This window comes from Mus pahari, chromosome 6, assembly GCF_900095145.1.
Source record: "Mus pahari chromosome 6, PAHARI_EIJ_v1.1, whole genome shotgun sequence".
Lineage (NCBI taxonomy): Eukaryota > Metazoa > Chordata > Mammalia > Rodentia > Muridae > Mus > Mus pahari.
The window spans coordinates 10813204-10832586 of record NC_034595.1 but is presented as its reverse complement, the minus strand read 5'-3'; the positions used below and the strand labels follow the sequence as shown (position 1 = coordinate 10832586).

The following is a 19383-nucleotide window of genomic DNA, read 5'->3' as shown; positions in this document are numbered from 1 at the left end:
CTAAAACTGAAGCCTGTGTTCACTTACTTATTTGGGTGGACTTTTTTTTTTTTTTTTTTTTTTTTCTAGACAGGGTTTCTCTGGGTAGTCCTGGCTGTCCTGGAACTCACTCTGTAGACCAAGCTGGCCTCGAACTNNGGTAGTCCTGGCTGTCCTGGAACTCACTCTGTAGACCAAGCTGGCCTCGAACTCAGAAATCCACCTGCCTCTGCCTCCCAAGTGCTGGGATTAAAGGCATGCGCCACCACGCCCGGCTTGGGTGGACTTTTAAGAAGATTATTTTTAATTTTATGTGTGTGGGTGTTGGGTGCATGCATGTATATATTTGCACCACATGTGAGCTGTATCTGCAAAGACTTGGAAGAGTATGTCAGATCCCTGGAACTGGAATTACACGTGATTGTGAGTGGCATGTGGGTGTCAGGATTCAAACTAGTGCTCTCCCACTGGAGCCATCTCTCCACCTGCAGTGGGTAGGCGGTGACTTACAGTGCTTGGGCTCTGCTACTTTGTTACCGTTGCTGGGGACTTTGATTGCTTTTCTTTTACTCTTCTATTAGCTTTGGCAGCAATCCTTGGAGCTGTGCCATTTCTGGGGACATATTGGGCAGCAGTACCTGCAGTTCTAGACCTGTGGCTGACACAAGGGTTAGGATGTAAGGCCATCTTGCTCCTGGTCTTTCATCTCTTGCCAACATACTTCGTAGACACTGCAATCTACTCTGATATATCAGGGTAAGTGTTCTCCAGTTCTTGCTCAGTCTTAGGGTGTTTGGTTTGGGGAAGGGATGGGGATGGAGTAGTGGCAAATCAGTTGGGTAGCCTTTTGTGATCCTTTCACAGTGAAATTCAGATGTAGAATTACATTGTTGTGGTATGGTTATGATCGTTATTATTTAAGTATAAAAATCCAAAATTAAGACCAAAATTATACATAACTCTGTTCTGAGTTTTGTGGCATTTAGCCTAGGAAAAAAGTATTACTAAGCATATATAAAATATTGTAAGTACAATAAAGAGTTAGTGGCTATTTCAGTGCTGCTTTGCATTTGGAGAAAAGGGTTATGCAATTGTGTGTCTACAGATTCCAATGTAAGGTGAATCTCAGCAAGTGTTAATGTCTGCACTCTTCAGATAGTACGTATGGTTCATGATGAACACAATTTAAATTTTAACTAGTCAAACTTCGATGATCTGATAAAGGTGTTTTTCCTAGGTTTTGATGCCTGTGTAGAGATTACATCAGGTTCTTAATTTATTATCTTCATTATTGTAATCATTATCATTTATTATGATTATTATATTTGTCGCTGGGTAGCTCAGATAAGTCTTACTCTCTCAGCTTCCTAAGTGCTGTAATTCCAGGTGGGGCTCACATGTAGCCTCATTCAGTGTACTGTCAGTAAATAAAAGGTACAGTGGAGAAGGGCCTGTGGGTTAGGGCATGGGGAGAGTGATTTAAAGACATACCAGGCATGGTGGCTAAGCTCTCCGGAAGCAGGAGCTGGTGGATGATCTCTTGAGTTCAGAACCGGTCTGGGCTACATAGGCAGTTCTCGGCCAGCCTGGGCTGCATAATCACCTGGCGTTCTGCTTCAAAAACAAAAACCCAAACCTAAAGGCCTAATGGACAGGGCCTCTGCCTCTAGAAACCACTGTCTTCAGCTATTTTAAGTTTTCTAAAATAAGTTGTAGCGTGATTTATTTCCACTCAAATAATTTAAAGTTATAAAATCATGTAGAACACCGTAGAAGCCCCATTGAACCAGAGTGCAGTGAAACAGGCAACTTCCAGTCAGTCCATCCTATAGGGGAATTCATATGCCTTCAGCTGGAGAGGGAAAAGTAAAATTGCCAAAGTGTCACCCGTTGTCTGTGATTCCTGCATGCAGGAATCAGAGTCAAGAGGATTGCCGGGCTAGAGAGATGGCTCAGTGGTTAAGAACACTGACTGTTCTTCCAGAGGTCCTGAGTTCAATTCCCAGCAACCACAGAGTGGCTCACAACCATCAGTAATGGGATCCCATGCCCTCTTCTGGTGTGTCTGAAGACAGCTCCAGTGTACTTACATAAATAAAATAAATAAAATAAAATAAATAAATCTTAAAAAAAAAAACGATTGCCAGCTGGAGGCCCACTTGAACTACATAGCAACATCCTGTCTCAACATCAGACAGACACAGAGCACGCAACTGGAGAACCATCTCTGTGGTTAAGATTGTGTACTGTCCTTTCAAAAGTCTCAAGTTTGGTTCTCAACACCTCTGTTGGGCAGCTCGCAACTGTGTGTAACTGTAGTTCCAGGGAATCCAAGATCCTCTTGTGGTATGGAGTCATACAAACACATATGCACAGACACACACAAAAATACACAATAATAGGGCTGGTGAGATGGCTCAGTGGGTAAGAGCACCCGACTGCTCTTCCAAAGGTGCAGAGTTCAAATCCCAGCAACCACATGGTGGCTCACAACCATCCTTAACGAGATCTGACTCCCTTTTCTGGAGCGTCTGAAGATAGCTACAGTGTACTTACATATAATAAATAAATAAATCTTTAAAAAAAATACACAAAAATAAAACTTTTTTATTTAAATTCTTGCTCATTTTTATTTATTTATTATATATAAGTACACTGTAGCTGTCTTCAGACACTCCAGAAGAGGGCGTCAGATCTTGTTACGGATGGTTATGAGCCACCATGTGGTTGCTGGGATTTGAACTCCGGACCTTTGGAAGAGCAGTCGGGTGCTCTTACCCACTGAGCCATCTCACCAGCCCCAAAAATAAAACTTAAAAAACAACAAACAGCCCCTCCGCGCCAGAGAAACCACCCCCAAATCCAAAGCCTGGCTTAGTGGTGAATACTGTAATCCCAGCACTTGGGCAGACATAGGCAGGGGACTAACCTGGTTCAAAGCCACCTGCTTTACATAGCAAGCTGCAGGCCAGGTAGGGTAACAGGGAAACCCTGCCTCAGAACAGCCAGCCACAGAACCGGTACTGTGATCAACTGATACTTTAACAACTGAGGTTTAAACAGAATGTCATTTATACTTAAGTGCTCTGTGTATTTAAACCTCGCTGTAAATTTTTTTTATATTAAGGGCTATGGTTATAATTCAAGACTTATATGTGATTTTTCTCAATACTTTATTTGATCATTATTATTAGAAATGAAAAGTTATTAGAAATGAAAAGTGTGAGATATATGTGTGTGTTAACTGCTATATATATATGTATATATATAAAAGTATATATGTATATTTATGTGTGTGTGTGTATATATATATGTGTGTGTGTGTGTATATATATATACACATAAATATACATATATACTTTTTTTTTTCCCAGACAGGGTTTCTCTGTGTAGCCCTGGCTGTCCTGGAACTCACTCTGTAGACCAGGCTGGCCTTGGACTCAGAAATCTGCCTCTACCTCCCAAGTGCTGGGATTAAAGGCTTGCGCTGCCACTGCCCTGCATAAATTTCCTTTAATTAAGCTTTTATTTAAAAGTTCTTCTTGTACCACTTTAAGCCTTAAGAATGTCTGGTACTTCACTGCTATAAGTCTTTTTGGAAGAAAACTAAATTGTGAATATCATGTTTTTATTTTGTGAAAGCTGGCTCACCGCTGTGTGTTTGTTAACTGCTATATATTCCAAAATCCTTTTTGTGTATCTAAGTATTTACCTTGATGAAACATTCCACTCATCTGTGTTATTTAAAAACTAGAAACAAACAGTCTGTGACTGTCTCTTTGTCCCTCTTGCGTCAGTGGTGAGGACTTATCTCTACTGTGTTGCTATATCTGTCTCCCTCCATCCTGGTTGTGTCAGCATTGCCGTCATCGTCTGTGCGACAGTCATGACTCTTGTAAAATAAAAGTCTCGTGCTTTGTTGACAGATGTCTTCCATATACAGCCTGTTATTACACCTGTAGTACATTTTAGAAGGTTGCCAAAGGTCAAAACTGTGAACAAAAGGAATATTGCTGTTCCTGTTTTATAAAACTGTAATTGTTGTTTTATTAAAGAAACCATACCTGCTAAATCACTGTTATCCTTAATGGAAGTAACCCTAGTTGGTATCTGAGGTAACCAGTCTTGAGGCAGCAGCACTCCTCAGGAAGCCGTGTGGGATGGGCACAGACTACCTGATAGCAGCATGCTTTTATTCTTTCAGTGGCTAGTCCTGTAAAACGAGGCAGAGGTCACTCGTTGGTACATATGTGAGAAAATCTTTGTTTCTCAATATTATTATATGCTCTTAATTCTACGTTGATGTAATCTAAAGAAAGCTAGTAGTGGAGTAAAGCCTGAAATACCAGAGACACAGCGTTGTGTTAGAAAGTATTTGCGACTTCTCCAAAGCTGGCATTCATTGGAAATCATATGTGAACTGGTGTCCTTTTTGTTCCAGTGGAGGCCACCCCTACCTGACTGGCTTAGCAGTGGCTGGTGGAGCCTACTACCTGGGCCTGGAAGGAGCAATCATTGGGCCTATCCTTCTCTGCATACTTGTCGTTGCTTCCAATATCTACAGTGCCATGCTAGTGAGTCCCACGAACTCGATGCCCACACCAAATCAGACCCCTTGGCCTGCTCAGACTCAGCGGTGAGTTAACCAGTATCACAGTGAGCATATGCGGAGACAGGCTGTGCTGTCTGTGTTTTCAATGAATAGCTACATCTGGGACTTACCAGGTTGAATGTCTCAAGCACTCATTGTCCATGCAGATTATTTCCACTAGTCCTCAAGGTTTCTTCTCTCCATCAGATATTCTGTCTATTGATATCCTGACTGCAGTCATTTCAGAATAGCTTTAAACATGGTCTAAAATGTACTGCCCTCCTGAGGCAGGCCTTGCTTGGTCAGTGTGTCTGCCTGACCATATCATTGCTTGTTTCTTCACTCAATCTTTTCATTGTCTCAATGTACCAGCCTCATTTTTCAGTGCAGTGTTAAAAGGCATCAGGTAAATGCTATTTTATGGCTATTAAAAAACAAGATTCTGTTATCTGGTATGCACATCATGGTGGTTGTGAATTATATTTTACTTGCTTGAATACCTAGAAGTGGAATGTTTTCTGTGTATCAGATTTCATGTTAAAAACTTGCAAAGTAAGGTAAATGTTTTGGCTCATTCCTAACCCCAACACTTGGGAGGCAGAGAGGCAAGAGAATCAACAGCTTGGGCAACGTGGACTATCCCAGAATCAAACAAAAAACTTACAAAATGGGTTTTCTGTGCAAACCATGCAGATGTATATACAGCCTAGAAACAAAATAAACAGAATGAATAGGTTTAACCTTCTAGAGAAGGTTCACTATGTTGCTCAGCATGTCATCAGTGGGGAAGCACTGAGTTCTGCTGTGTCATTATATATTCTTGTGTACTTTGAGTCACTGAGAAGTTGGTCTGACAGTGCCTTTACACTTCTATGCCTCTGTCTGTCTCTCTATTATCTCTTGTCTGTCTATGTATTATATCTCAAACTCAGTTTCCCCTTCCACACTTGCATCCTCTGGTTAGAATTTTAAAGTGTGGGCTGGTGAGATGGCTCAGTGGGTAAGAGCACCCGACTGCTCTTCCAAAGGTCCTGAGTTCAAATCCCAGCAACCACATGGTGGCTCATAACCATCTGTAACAAGACCTGACACCCTCTTCTGGAGTGTCTGAAGACAGCTATGTGTGTAATTACATATAATAAATAAATAAAGCTTTAAAAAAAAAAAAAAAAAAGGTCATACTTGGGTATGTCCTTTTAAAAAAAAAAAAAAAAGAATTTTAAAGTGTAGTACAGCTCATGTTGTCTTAATATCCTGTCTTTTGAATTGATCAAAGTAGCTTCGGAGTCAGTCATTGCTCAGAAGCCCATTGGTGCCAATACCTGTATATTTCGTTTATATTTTTATTGAGACAGGATCTCAGTGTATCACTGTGTAGCCCTTGCTGGCTTGGATTTTGGAGATCCACTTTCCTCTGCCTCCAAATGCAAGAACCAGAGCTCTGTGTCCTGACAGATCCATTTAGTTGATGGCTAAGAAAAGTCAGTGTTCTCCGGAAGAATAGAATAGAGGGATTAGGTGACTGACAAAGGCTTCACCACCAAGTGGGGCTGTTAACACTAGGACTAGATGGTTCCCTCCCCTCTTCCCTTTCTTGAGGCAGGCTTCCTGTGGAGCCCAGTACAGCTGAGTTCACAGTCCACTCTTTAGCTTCCTGAGGTTGGTGTGTACTACTACCATAGCTTTTGCTTTTCCTCTTCATAGCAGGTGCTTGGAAACCTGCTCAGTGAAGGAGAGTTTCTTCAAGCTACTAGGGAGAAGGACAGGGTTTCTTAATGTTTCATTGTATGGGCGTGTATGTGTCTTCTAATGATGTTTAGTATATAAACCAAGATTCACTGAAAGATGAAGCAAGAGAAACCAGTGTATACAGACAAGACAAGAGTAGGAAGCTGCATCATCGGGTCGGGATGCTGGGAAAGGAGATGCGGTGGCTGTTAGATACCCAGCATTAGTTCCATCAGTCATTCATGCGTGTGGGCAGTTTTTGCCAAGCTCATTGTGAAAAACAGGGCTTTGCCTTTACCCAGCACTAGTGATACCAGTAAAGGGTTTTGTTTTTCAGCTCATGTTAAAAATAAGGCACTGAAGTTGTAGGTGGGCTATTACATTTGTAGCTTTAATATAATCTGACAAGTCCCATTACCCTGTGCAGCCCTTAATGACTGTGACTTTTGGTCTCTTTTGTGCACTGATAATTCCTCACAGAAAGATCTTCAGATCTCTAAGCTGGAGGTTGCAAGCCCAACTGTAGCCAGGAGCAGGGAGGGGGCAATGAGTTGAAGATGCAGGGATCTGCTGTAGGCGTAGTACCCTGTGCTAGTACACAGCCACACTCACATCTCTGCCTGTTGTTCCTAGTCCAAAACTCATTCCCTTCTCCAGAGGAAAGCAAGAAGTGGGAAAGAGGAATCAGCTGCTTGGTTTGGGGGAAGTTGGCGGGGGTGGTCGAGGGAGCGGGGGTGCTTTCTTAGCAGATGAGCTGCAGGTCACTGCCCAGTCCCACCTTCCACTCTCATAGGTAGCACACACTGTGACCTGCTTCTGACCCTTTTGGGTGTTTTGCTCAGTGAATTAGGTTGTTTTAATCGCCTCCTAATAATGACTAGGAGTTTCTGCTTGTCAGAGGTGGCTAAGTCTGAGGGGTTGCCTGTTAGATTCACCCCACCAACCCCAGCTGTGGCATTCTGGGACTTAAGGAAATGTGCGTTCTATCCACCACTGTTTAAGAAGTAACACAAACACTTCTAACATTTGTTGAGACTATGTGCTGAATACCATGATAAAAACATCATGTGTTATCTTTATCTGTTTTGGTTTTTTTTGAGACACGGACTCTCTCTGTAGCCCGACTCTCTTGGAACTCACTGAGGTTCACTTGTTTGAACCTCCAGAGTCCTGGGAGTAAAAGGCATATACCAGGCCTAGCTTCGCTGGTGTTCATTACTGTTCTGAACCTATTAATATTTTTCCAGGAGGCTTAGGTAACGAAGTTTAGAGATATTAAGTTGCTCTATGTTATAGTTCCAGGCTTGCAAACTGATCTGTTTTAACTAATGTTCTGTCTCCCTGAACACACTAACCCCAAGTGTGTGTCCTAACTCAGTCGCTGTCCTGTCCCTTATCCAGTCCTTGAATCTCTCCTTGCCCTTTACCCTCACCGCCAGGGTCTGAGCTGGCACTTCCCTTGGGACTGCTGTAGTATGCGTGCCTCCGGTCTGTCACCCCCTACTGTTGTCTGGCCACTGTTGGCTAACTACTTTCTAAGCTTGTTTCACTTTAGCTTTCTTTCCTGGGAAAGCTCATCCAGGTTTTCTTGGCCAGGAGGCAGCATTGAATTCACCAAGCTAACCATAGTGTCAATCTTATTTTATACTTCTTTGTCTTTCAGGCCGACAGACATTTTATTCATAGAGATTTCTTTGAAATTTTTAATGATGTAAAAGGATAAATTAATCTTATAGGATGTTAAGAAATGTTTATAGATTATTAGTTGTAAAAGCATTTCCAAGGCTTATCAAAATTGAGTACTACCTGGATTCCTATTTGTTGGAGAAAGCTTCTAGCCAACTTGCCCGTCTTCAAATGCAAAAACACAAGCTAAGACAACACTCTGAGAAGTAGTTGCATAGATACTTGCAGTGCTGGTCCTGACAGAGGTGCAGAGGAAGTCTTTTGCCCCCAGCTCCCATGCATGCACGCACCCACATTTGGCCATGACTAGATGCCTTGTTAGAACTGTAGGGGATAGAGGCTGGGGCTCTGCCAAGCACAGTGCTCAGAAATGGGGACAGTGTCACTGTTGAGAAATAATAGACACATAGATGGACATATATCTTCATTGTTTTTTTTTATTTAATTTTTTCAAAAGATAACAAGTATTTAAGGACACTTGTGTTTCATTGTTCAGGTCTGTTGGCATGTGTTTTTACATTCATGGGGGATGTAGTCAGGTGATACAAACCCTTTCAAAGCCTTGTCCCTCCATATCTGCTTTTGAAAGTAGAGCCTCACTAGTCCTCTTGTTCTGAGGGCCGGGAGGGAGGGCTTTGGGTATATGTGAGTGCCATATCTTTTCTGTAACATTTGCCCAGGTTCCTCTTGACCTTGAAGGACTTTGTTCATTATAAGGTTAGGCTTCCGTTTATTTCTGCTTTCTCTAATCCTGTATGTTTGTGTGGACTGAAAATGCTCAAGACAAATGGAGTGGAGGAGGAGGTGGCAGGATTTTGGAGTTGTTTTTGATGCTAGAGTTGCCTTATAAACTGTTAAGCAAAAAGCCTTTGTGCTGTGTTTGTTTACACTGCTCCCTGAACTTTACCACACCAGCCTCTTGTCTTTTAGCTGTTTCTAGTGAAAATGTTGAACACTTAATGGTAACTGATGATTGACTGTGCTATAAAAACAAAATTAATTTTATTCAACTTGGAAGAAAATGATGTGAGAAGGAACACTGATAGACATGCTGTATTTATCTGGTTATAGACTAAATGTAAATTGAAGATTGCTCTTGAGGACCTGGAGAGATGGCTTAGCAGTAGTTAAGTCGAATTGTTGCTCTTGCAGAGGGTGCTGGATTAGGTCCATGTGGTTGCCTACAACCATCCATCTGTAAACCTAGTTCCAGGGGATTGGATACTTACTTCTAGGCACCAGACATACACATGGGGCATGTACATTCATGCAGGCAAACTTCTCAAACACATTAAATAAATCTCAACACGTTTTGATTTTTTTTGATTTTTGAAAAATGCTAGTGTTCTGAAGTCAAATGTCTTTTGTATTCCTACCAGATGATTATGTTAAAATGTATGCTTTCTCTCTAAATGGGTCCTAATAAGCTGTATGTATGTGTATATATAATATATATATATATATTAATTCTGATATGTTTGATTAAATAATAGTAGTAATGCTAATAATAAAAATCCTATATATCAGCTGAACTCAAAACAACCAGAAGAGGATAGTTTTTTTTTTTTTTCTTTTTACTTGTTTAAAAAGAAGTCCAGAGGAGCATTCCAGGTCTAGGGTGTTAAGCAAATGCCTGAGCCTAACCTCTTACCATCAGAATGCTATACCAACCTTGACTTGTAGCTTTCTAAGGTATCAGATACTGGATCACATGTTCAATGGTAACCTCTAACCCTGGCCCCATGACTGTCTGTGAGCATCTTAACTTTACCAGGCCTGTTAGCCACTGTGGTCCTGAGGTAGATGCATTGTAGGTGCATCAGACCTTTCTCTTCAGTCCAAATACCAGCCGGCACTAGGTATCACTTAGCTTATCTTATGTGAGACAAGCTAGGTGATGAAAACCTTGTATCTGTCTGGCACTCCGCCTTGCAGGCCTTGGGTTCTGTGTAGCACCAGGGTCCCTCCTAACAGGACTTTCTCAGCAATTAGTCTGATCAGCAAGACTTATTCTCTATAACATCATTTCTATTTTCCAGCTAGTTAGAAGTTCCAAGAGCCAAGAAACTGCCCCTAAGTTACACAACACTTCTGTAACATCTCTTTAGCCAAAATCCAGTCAAATGGCCAATTGTGCTTCAGGTAAGTCTGTGGAGGTCTCAGATAAGAGATGATGGACTCAGCCCCAAACTGGGCTCTTGTTTATACAGAATGAGGGCTAAGAGATTTTGAAACAGTCTTGTGAAAATGCTAAAAATAGTGACGATAATCTCTTCTACCCTCTTAAAGGTTATGAAAGAATGCAATGTTGCATGGTAACCGGTTCTGGGCTTGCCCCTCCCTCCTCGTAGTTTTGCTAATCCCACCCCTTTCCAAAGCAAAGTCAACCATTCTCTCTTGCTTTTTGTTTTGTTTTAGGACTTTCCGTGACATCTCTGAAGATCTGAAATCTTCAGTAGATTGACCTGGCTTCACTGCAGTGACTTCTCTGGGGAGTCTCACTTTGACAGTGAGTCCTGCGAGCATTGGCCTTTGTTCTGTCAGCCGTGTCTGGCAGGCAGGGGTACCCAGAAAAGAAGCAGAAGCCTCCCAGCCTTACATGCAGAACACCAAGTGAGAGAGAACTTGCTCTAGGCCGCTTCACATTTTAAAACACAGCTTGAGAGTTGAGAACTGTGTCTGCTCACAACTCATGCTAAGATGGCTTGAAAGTTGCAGTTCATGCACTGGTACCAAGGCTTGAAATTGCCCTCTTTGATTATCTGCTGCAGTGTTTATAAGTTATTTTAAAGATTCTGAGTTACCTACTATTAAACGTATATCCAGTGTAATGTTCCTCCTGCTGTAGGAGTTTAGCCCTTTTCAGTGAGAAGGCTTTCCCTGTGGAGTATGGCCCAGTAAGCAGAAAAGGGAAAAGATGGGTCCCTGTGCTGTGAGGAGAAACAGACACAGGAGGAGTGCAGCTCTTTCTTTCACCTGGGTTGCAAGATTTCCACAACTTTTCTGACCACACTGAAAAGATCCCTACTGAGCTGCTATGAATAGTAATTATGTGATAGATCCATGCCCTCAGCGTTCCTCTCTTAACTGCTTTACAAGCACAGACTCTGAGATGCAGTGGTCTCTGGGTTTGTCATGCGTGTCCTCAGTTAGTTGCTTAGCAGCAGAATTTCTTCTTCCACTTAGCACGGTGCCTTGTACTCAGGAGTCTAGACGAATTCTTGCTGAGTTGGACTATAACTTTGTACGTATTTCAGATATGACACAACCGGCATAGTGCTTTATACTTTACACAGCCTGTGTGTACTTTACTTTACACACATTTCACATCAGCTCTTGGAGCTTTGTACTTTGGGGAGTGTCACCCTGGGGGCGGGGGTGGGGAGCTAAACTTGAGGACAGGGGCTGTGCAAAGCCACCAAGTGTTGTTACTTATCTCCTGTCTTCTGATGTTACATCTGCAGAATGCATTTCTTATGGCTTTGGCAGTTTCCCAGTCCTGTTAGCAGAGGTTCTCATTCGATACATGTGAAAGAGTTGTCCTGCTTCATGATACATGACACGGCTGGTTGAGCCCAGCTCCTAGTGTTGTGCCCTTTCTAGCTGTTCCTATGCAGCAGAAGGGATTTTAATTTGGTTTTTGAAAGCACTTAAGACTAAAATTTTTCTTAAAAGTTCTTACTAATTTTATAACTTGATTGATCTCACCATTAATAAAACCCACACATATACTGCAGTGTCATTTGACTTTGTATAGTATAGCTCATGCTGGTTTCCTGGTTGTATCATGAATCCTTCAACATTATGACCTATTAATCCATCATCTGTTAGATCTGACCACTAAACCACTTACTCTGTTCTTTAATAAGTTGGTCATTTGCTCATTAATACTTTTCTTGAGCATTAGTAAATTCTAGGCACCATGCCAAGGATCACAGGGCGCTGTGGGCGATGACTCCCAAGATGGCTTCTCTCACCTTAAATGCCAGGCAGATCATGTAAATCATACTAAATCTAAAATTCTTGGATTAAAATGGTTGAGGAAAGAAACCAAGTTTTTGTTTGTAAACTGTATTGTGATAAGTTTATAACTATAATTAGCAATGCTCATAAGCAGCAAATATACACAGTGAGTTTGTGTACATCTACAAATTATGTTGCTCCAGTATGCTTTTAGCCATGTAAAAGCAAATTTGCAAAAAACTTAAGTTTGAGCTAACTCATAGTTGTTGGTAGGTTAGTTCTCAATTTGAATGTGAATTTCTAGGGGAACTTTGAGCTCTAAGTTTAGAGCTTCCTAAGTTAGTGGTAATGGTATAAGTCTGTCCTGAAATTTTAAGAGCAGAAGTTCTCCACAATGACCTGATCAGGAAACTCAAGCCACTCCATTGCTACAGTGAATCCAGGAAGGCTGCCAGTTGGAAAAACACCCTAGTATGTGTCCGACACAGGGAGGAGGTTTTACGGAATTTTCCTAGGACAGAGAGAGAATAGATAACATGAGGTGGTAAGAATCCTTTAGTCCCTAACCTAACTTACCTTGAAGAGTTTGTATAAAATTTGACCTGGGAAGAAGAGAATATATATGGCTGGTGGCTGGTTTGGGTTTTTTTGTTTTGTTTTGTTTTGTTTTGTTTTTTGTTGTTGTTGCTGTTTTTTGGTTTGGTGTGTGTGTGTGTGTGTGTGTGTGTGTGTGTGTGTTCATGTGCATGTATAGGTAGACTTTTTGGCTACTTTATTGGGTTCTTTTACCTGCCTCTCTTCTCCACCCGGATCCCTTCCAACCCCCAACACTAGGTCAGTGAGGAAAGAAGGTTAGAGGGGAAAGGGGGCATCTCTTTAGACTACTTTCTTCTGATTAGGGATGTCACACTTCCTAGAGGAAAGTCCAGTCTTCATTGTCAGGACTTCTCCAACCAGCAAACCAACAATACAAACGCAACAGCAGGGATCAGCAGCAGCATGGGGAGCAGCAGCCACCACCCCCTCTCAGGGCTCTCAGCAGACCCTCGGATTCCAAGCGTAAACTACCTTCAGCTGGCAGAATCATGCCCCTGCCAGACCATGAGACGAATCATAGTCAGCTGCTGTGGACAATCTGAAGCAGCCCTATATCCCACACCTGGGGTTAAAACTAAAGCTAATCACAAAACATAACTGGAGTTTTTCTTTTAAGACAATTTAAAGTTAACAAAGCACTAGTTAGTCTGTCCTTACAGGGTCTTTACTCTTCCTTTTTGTTTTATTAGCATTTCTTTTAAAATGCAACTAGATCTTTCTACAACTGCTTATCTTGTAGGATTATGATATATCTGTAATATGTTTTATATTATAATATGCAAAGAATTGCTTCGCCTCACTGAAGACATGTGAGAGGGCATTCCCAGTATTAATTTGTGCAGGTGTCCTTCAAACTGCCATTATTTTCAATAAATGTACAATTACAGAACCAGCTTTTCATTAACTCAAAGCAGTTGCGCATTGGGACTGAATATGAATCAGTGGTATGGTGTACAAACTAGTTTTAGAAATTCTGCAAAATGAAACACATCATCCATCTGCCAGATTTCTTTTGTGACACTCCTAGGACTGCTCAGCAAGTAATGAAGTCTGGTTATACAGAGAATAAGTAGGGCATTTCCTTATCTCCCTGGCTTATTGCCAAGTTACTGAAAAAATTTTAAACCTTTATTAACATGCTGGGGTTTTTCATGAAATTTTGAGGCTTCTAAATTTTCCATTGGTCAATTTCCTTGTGCCAATAGACTGCTCAACCTGTATGAGACTGAATATGAGTAATATACAATGGAAAGTGTCTATTTCTGATTGCCAGTTGCAGTTGCACAAATAAGATTAATTCTGAACCATCCGGAACAAATTCTGCAGTTTCTATATACAAAACAACTCTTTCTGCATATTGAGAGTCAGTAATTATTAAGAGATTCAGAAAAATTTAACAGTAGGCTTGCATATAACTCGTGGTTTTTGCACTGAACTTTGTGGGCTTTGGATCACTTTGCTATTTTGTCTGACTTACAGCCTTCCATTCTCAACTTACTTGCATCAGGATAGAATGTAGGTGCTTCAGGAATTGGCGTTCCCTTTACAATATTTGGGAGAATCCAATTAGTTCTTTTTATAAATTAAAGATGCTTGCTTTGGGGATATTTGTTAATTTCTCGCAAATAGTTGATAAAAGCTCAATATCTCCCAAATAGTTGCTACATGCTCTTTTCAAATCTTCATTGATTACACATAGTGACATAATCTCAGCATTAGTAAAAGGCATCACAATTTCAGCTGTGTCTGTTACTGATAACTGGTAATAGTCTTATTCTACCTTTTATAATTAAATCAGAAACCTTTTCTATGTATGTAAGTTTTTAACTTTTTACTTTGTGTATCAAGAAAATCAATCTATAATTCTATCTTCCCTTTGTATAATGAGCCATGTAATGAGTTGATGGCAAAAAAATGAAAATACAATTGAGCTTACGATCTATGTGATCCACATATGCATCTTGCTGTGAGTAAACTCTTTACTTTCACTGTTAACCACTTTATACTGTTTTAAGTCTGAATCTCCTTGTAATGGTTGAAATAAATTACTTGAGGAGTTAATCTGGTTGTAGGCCATAGCCAATTAATATTTCCCATTAATTTTTGAAAAGCATTAAGAGTTTGCAACTGATCTGTACGGATCTGTACTTTTTATGGTTAAAATTTTTGCTGACTTATTTTATAACCCAAATAGTTAATCAAATCTACTCTCTGTATTTTTTTCAGGAGCAATCTGTAATTCCCAGCATGGCAGAATTCCTTGTGTTTTTTAAAAACATTTTCTCTAAAGTATCTTTGTCAGAATTAGCCAACAGTACATCATCCATGTAATGATAAATAATAGATTGAGGGAATTGCCTACAAGTTATTTCTAGCTGTTCTTACTCAAAATACTGACATAAAGTTGGAGTATTTAACATTCTGTTTAGGAGCACTTTATTGGACCACTATTATGATATGTAGGTGCTGAGAAAGTAAATCCTTTCTTGTTATGCTCATGCAGAAGGATTGTAAAAAAACAATCTGTTCAGCATTCTTAAACCTGATAACATCCTCTATTTTCCTGATTTCTTTTTTTCTTTTTTTTTAATAACAAACACAGGCGAATTCCATGGATTGTTAGACTCTCCTGTATGGTAAGCCTCCACCTGCTCTTGTTCTAGCTGCTCACGTGCCTGCAGGTTTTCCTAAGTCAAGGGCCACTGCTCTACCCATACAGGCTTGTTAGCCAACTATTTTAGGGTAGGACTGTTATTTGGAAACTCAATCATTGGAACAGCCTGTGATTGTTTTTGATGACACATATCAGTACCTTTCCTAGGAACATCAACCATCCCCCTGTAGTTTCATAATGTGCTGTTTCTGGGATTGTAGGAATATTTTGAGAACCACATTGTTGTAAAAGATCCCTTCCCCATAAATTTATGGGTATGTCAGCCACATAAGGTCTCAGCTTTCCTGTTTGCCCTTCTGGACCTACACATTTAGCCCATTGTACACTTTGTTTTATTTGAAATAATCTACCAATTCCCATAAACTGTGTATGAACGTTCTGAAGTGACCATTCTGAGTTCCACGATTTGGGGGAAATAATAGTCACATCAGCTCCTGTATCTACCAAGCCTTCTATTTCAACACTATTTACCCCAAGTTTTAATTTTGGTCATTAACTACTCACTGTTTGCCAAAACACACGTTTTTCAGTATTCCCAGATCCCCCTGTTCTTTCTACTGGAGCAGCTTTGCCCTTAATGTAGGGAAACAGTAGCAGTTAGCAATCCTATCCCCTGCATTACTTTGTCCCCCCTCCTTCTCTCCCCCGCCTCGCTCACTCACCATAATTTAAATTTCTTCTTTGAAATTCCCATCTATAATACCTGCGTGCACATTGAATCCTTGGAAAGTTAATCCACTCTCCTACTGTCCTTGAAGGCAAAGTACCACATATGACAGTGGTTCTTTTTGTAACATTCAATTTTTAGGGATAGGGCAAGAGGTTTATCTGTGGTCACTCTAGAGCACCAATATAAGATCAGAAATACTTAGTTGCTGGTGGTGGTTGCTGCTGCTGCTGCTGCTGCTGACTGCTTGTAATCTCCTGGATGGCCAGAGGGAAATGCTGTGGGGCCTCAAGCTGGCAGCCTCCTACCCTGACCCCTTTTCATTTCCTGATGGCAAGAGATTGCCTTGTGTTTCCCTTTTGAACCTGCCCTTATTTATCCACTCAGAGCCCTTGCACAATGCCTGCAAACTCTGGGAAGCCTGGGTATTCTTTTGGAGAACCTATTTCTGCCAGAAACAGTGGAAAGTACTGTATTTCCCACAGTTAACACATCAGGCATTTCGTTATTGTGCTCAGAAAGTATCCTATTTCTCACAGTTACCACATGGACATTTTGAAATCTGAGGCTTTTAGCTGCTTGGTCACAATTTCTTTGTAAATGGCTGAATTCACCACAATTAAAACACTGGGCATTTTTATATCTGAGACCTCTAGATACAGCTTAAACTATGGTATTAGCATGATGTTTGCGAGAGCCAATATCAGTTGTATCCCTTATCCACTCATCCATTGGCACTCCCACGGCTCTAATAATCTAATAACACTTTCACTTGTGTATTAGCATTCTCAAATGTCACCATCTCTAGCAACACCTGTCTGGCATCAGGGTCTTATATGGCTTTGTTTACAGCTGAAACAAATCTTTGCAAGAAATCTGTAAAGGCTTCCCCAGAGCTTATATAATCTTAGTAAATGTGGCTCTTTCCTTGGGCTCCTCAACTTTGTCCCCAAGCTCTTAAAGCTGCCAAGCCACATTGTTCTATAATAGCATCGTCAGATTGAATGTGTATTTTGTAGATCAGAATACCACCCTTCACCAAGCACTTGATCTTTATTCAGTCCCCATTCTCTACTTCATTGTTCAATATTCCAGGCTTCCTTCCTCTACCATGTTAACCATAGTAACTGCTGACCAGCCTCCACTAAAGCTCCAATCGCTTCCAATCTTGGGGAATAATTCTTTTTTTTTTTTTTTTTTTTGGGGGGGGAGGTTTTCGAGACAGGGTTTCTCTGTATAGCTCTGGCTGTCCTGGAACTCACTTGGTAGACCAGGCTGGCCTCGAACTCAGAAATCCGCCTGCCTCTGCCTCCCGAGTGCTGGGATTAAAGGCCTGCGCCACCAGGCCCGGCTTCTATTTTGGATAGCTTGGTTACTTAATCTATCTTTTTACATAATATGGAATGCATTTGCATTCCATAGGAAATCACAGACTCCTTAAAATGCCTCAGATCTATCATTTCAATAGTATGCCATATTATCTTATGATCATAACCAGCACCATTAGCAGGCATGTGCTTTACAATTACTGGGAAAACCTGGAGATTTTGTAATCCAAGGCGCCTCCTCTGACCACATGGCTGGCTTGAGATCAACTTTTTGTTTCCTAACAGGCTGTTTCAGCTTTTCCTGCATGCCTCCCCACTCCCTGGCTATGGGGACTTGAAACTGAAAGTGGGCAGTACTGGGCATGATTGGCCTTCTATCCTTTATTCATCCTGCTGGAAGCTCCTGCTCTAGGTCACTGCTTGAGCCCTTTGGTTCTTGCCTTTCAGTCACTTTTCAAGAGCTTCCAGCACAGCCAATTCTGTAAACCTTTCAAAAACAAGTAGAAGGACCCATTTCATCTATTTTTTTGTTTCTCCAGTTCCTCTCTATCTACTTGCAGCTTTTCCAATTGCTCAAACATTCTTCCAACTTTGAGACAGAATATAGGAACAACAAGAAGAAATAGAAAATTCCCCGTGGGAACAAATCAGGAGATAGACCAGAGGCAGCAACCACCCCAGGGGCCAGCCCCAGCAAACTGCAGTTTCTGGCACTTAGCATCTCTTCCTAAAAACAGCAATTAAGTAAATAGCCTTTGTAATATCTCAGCAGGAACTGCTGGGCTCTAGCTTTCTGCCTGCTAATCAAAAGTCTCAGGAACAATAAGGGACACTTAGAAAATGATTATAGCACTTATTACTGAGTTGTAAAAAGTTTCCTATGAAAGCTGTCTAAGGGGAAAGCAGAGGGATCCTAATTGGGGAAAGGGAAAAATTCTTCTCTCTCTCCTTCTGATCTCTTTGTCCTCAGTACTTATACATCTTTAAGAATACATGATCCCATGTTACAAAGTTCATCACAAGTTCACACAAAAAATCAAATCATAAATTGAAGTATATGTTTACAACAGAGAATGTCTACATCCTTTAGGAGTAATTTTCTCGCTAAACAACCATAACCTGTCTCAGCTCTACAGGTTCACTGAAGGTTTAAAACCATAACTAAGTTATTAGTGAAGTTTTGTATAGATAAATCCATTTTTTAAGACAGCTTTTTCTTTTTTTTTTTTTTAAGATTTATTATTATATGTAAGTACATGGTAGCTGTCTTCAGACACACCAGAAGAGAGCGTCAGATCTCATTACAGGTGGTTGTGAGCCACCATGTGGTTGCTGGGATTTGAATTCGGGACCTTCAGAAGAGTAGTCAGTGCTCTTAACCACTGAGCCATCTCTCCAACCACCAACCCCCCACCAGGCAATATTTTATCTTCTGTCCTAACAGCTATAATAAATCGTTAGTTCCCTTTTTATGACCTTTGGTTATTTTACAACCTCTTGGAATGTCTTCTAAGAAGGAGAAAGTCTGGTTACCATCTAAGAGCAATTAACTGGTGACACTTGGGAAACTGGCAGAGTTCTCATTGCAGTTTTGACTATCAGAAAAGGACCTAATAGCAGTCCAACTATAAAAGAGCTTAATAATCACAGATACAATTTTAGGAATTTTTATAGGATCATCATTAAGACTTAAGTTACCTATTTGTCTGTATAGCACCACCACAAGACAGTACATCTTTGTAGATCTGCAGACATCTGTACCAAAGGGGTGTGTTATTACTTAGTGATTGTTATATATATGTTTAATAATAACAGGAAAAGCATATTAATAGCAGGAATCTTTCCTAAAGTGAATCCCTCACAGCCTTGCTTAAGAAGGGTGCACCTGTCGCAGATTATATAATCTGAAGCAGGCCATTTCAGGGTGATCACGTGCTAGTTATTAGCTTGTCCCATTATGGCTCCTGACATTGGTTGATGTCCTGAAACAGAATATCCATTCCTTCATACCTTCCTGACTCCTCTACTGCATCAGAAGCCAAGTTTCCCATTCTGCCTAACTCCTTGTCTGGGCACCACTTGTAGTTAGACTTTTTGGCTACTTTATGCGTGTGCGTGTGTGTGCGTGTGTGTGTGCGTGTGTGTGTGTGTGTGTGTGTGCGCGTGTGTG

The 19383-nt window shown here is 40.9% G+C and overlaps 1 protein-coding gene across 3 annotated transcripts in view; it reads left to right on the top strand.

Annotated features, from left to right (window-relative positions):
- Tmem245 (transmembrane protein 245) overlaps positions 1-12656 on the top strand; it is a 71218-nt gene extending 58562 nt beyond the window's left edge. For all 3 annotated transcript variants that reach the window (XM_029539841.1, XM_021200620.2, XM_021200619.2), the window contains 3 exons: positions 561-735; positions 4421-4615; positions 10403-12656. In XM_029539841.1, the coding sequence (XP_029395701.1) occupies positions 561-735; positions 4421-4615; positions 10403-10448 (416 nt within the window). In that variant the 3' untranslated portion in view covers positions 10449-12656. The remainder of the gene's footprint in view (positions 1-560; positions 736-4420; positions 4616-10402) is intronic.
- The last annotated feature ends 6727 nt before the right edge of the window (positions 12657-19383 follow it).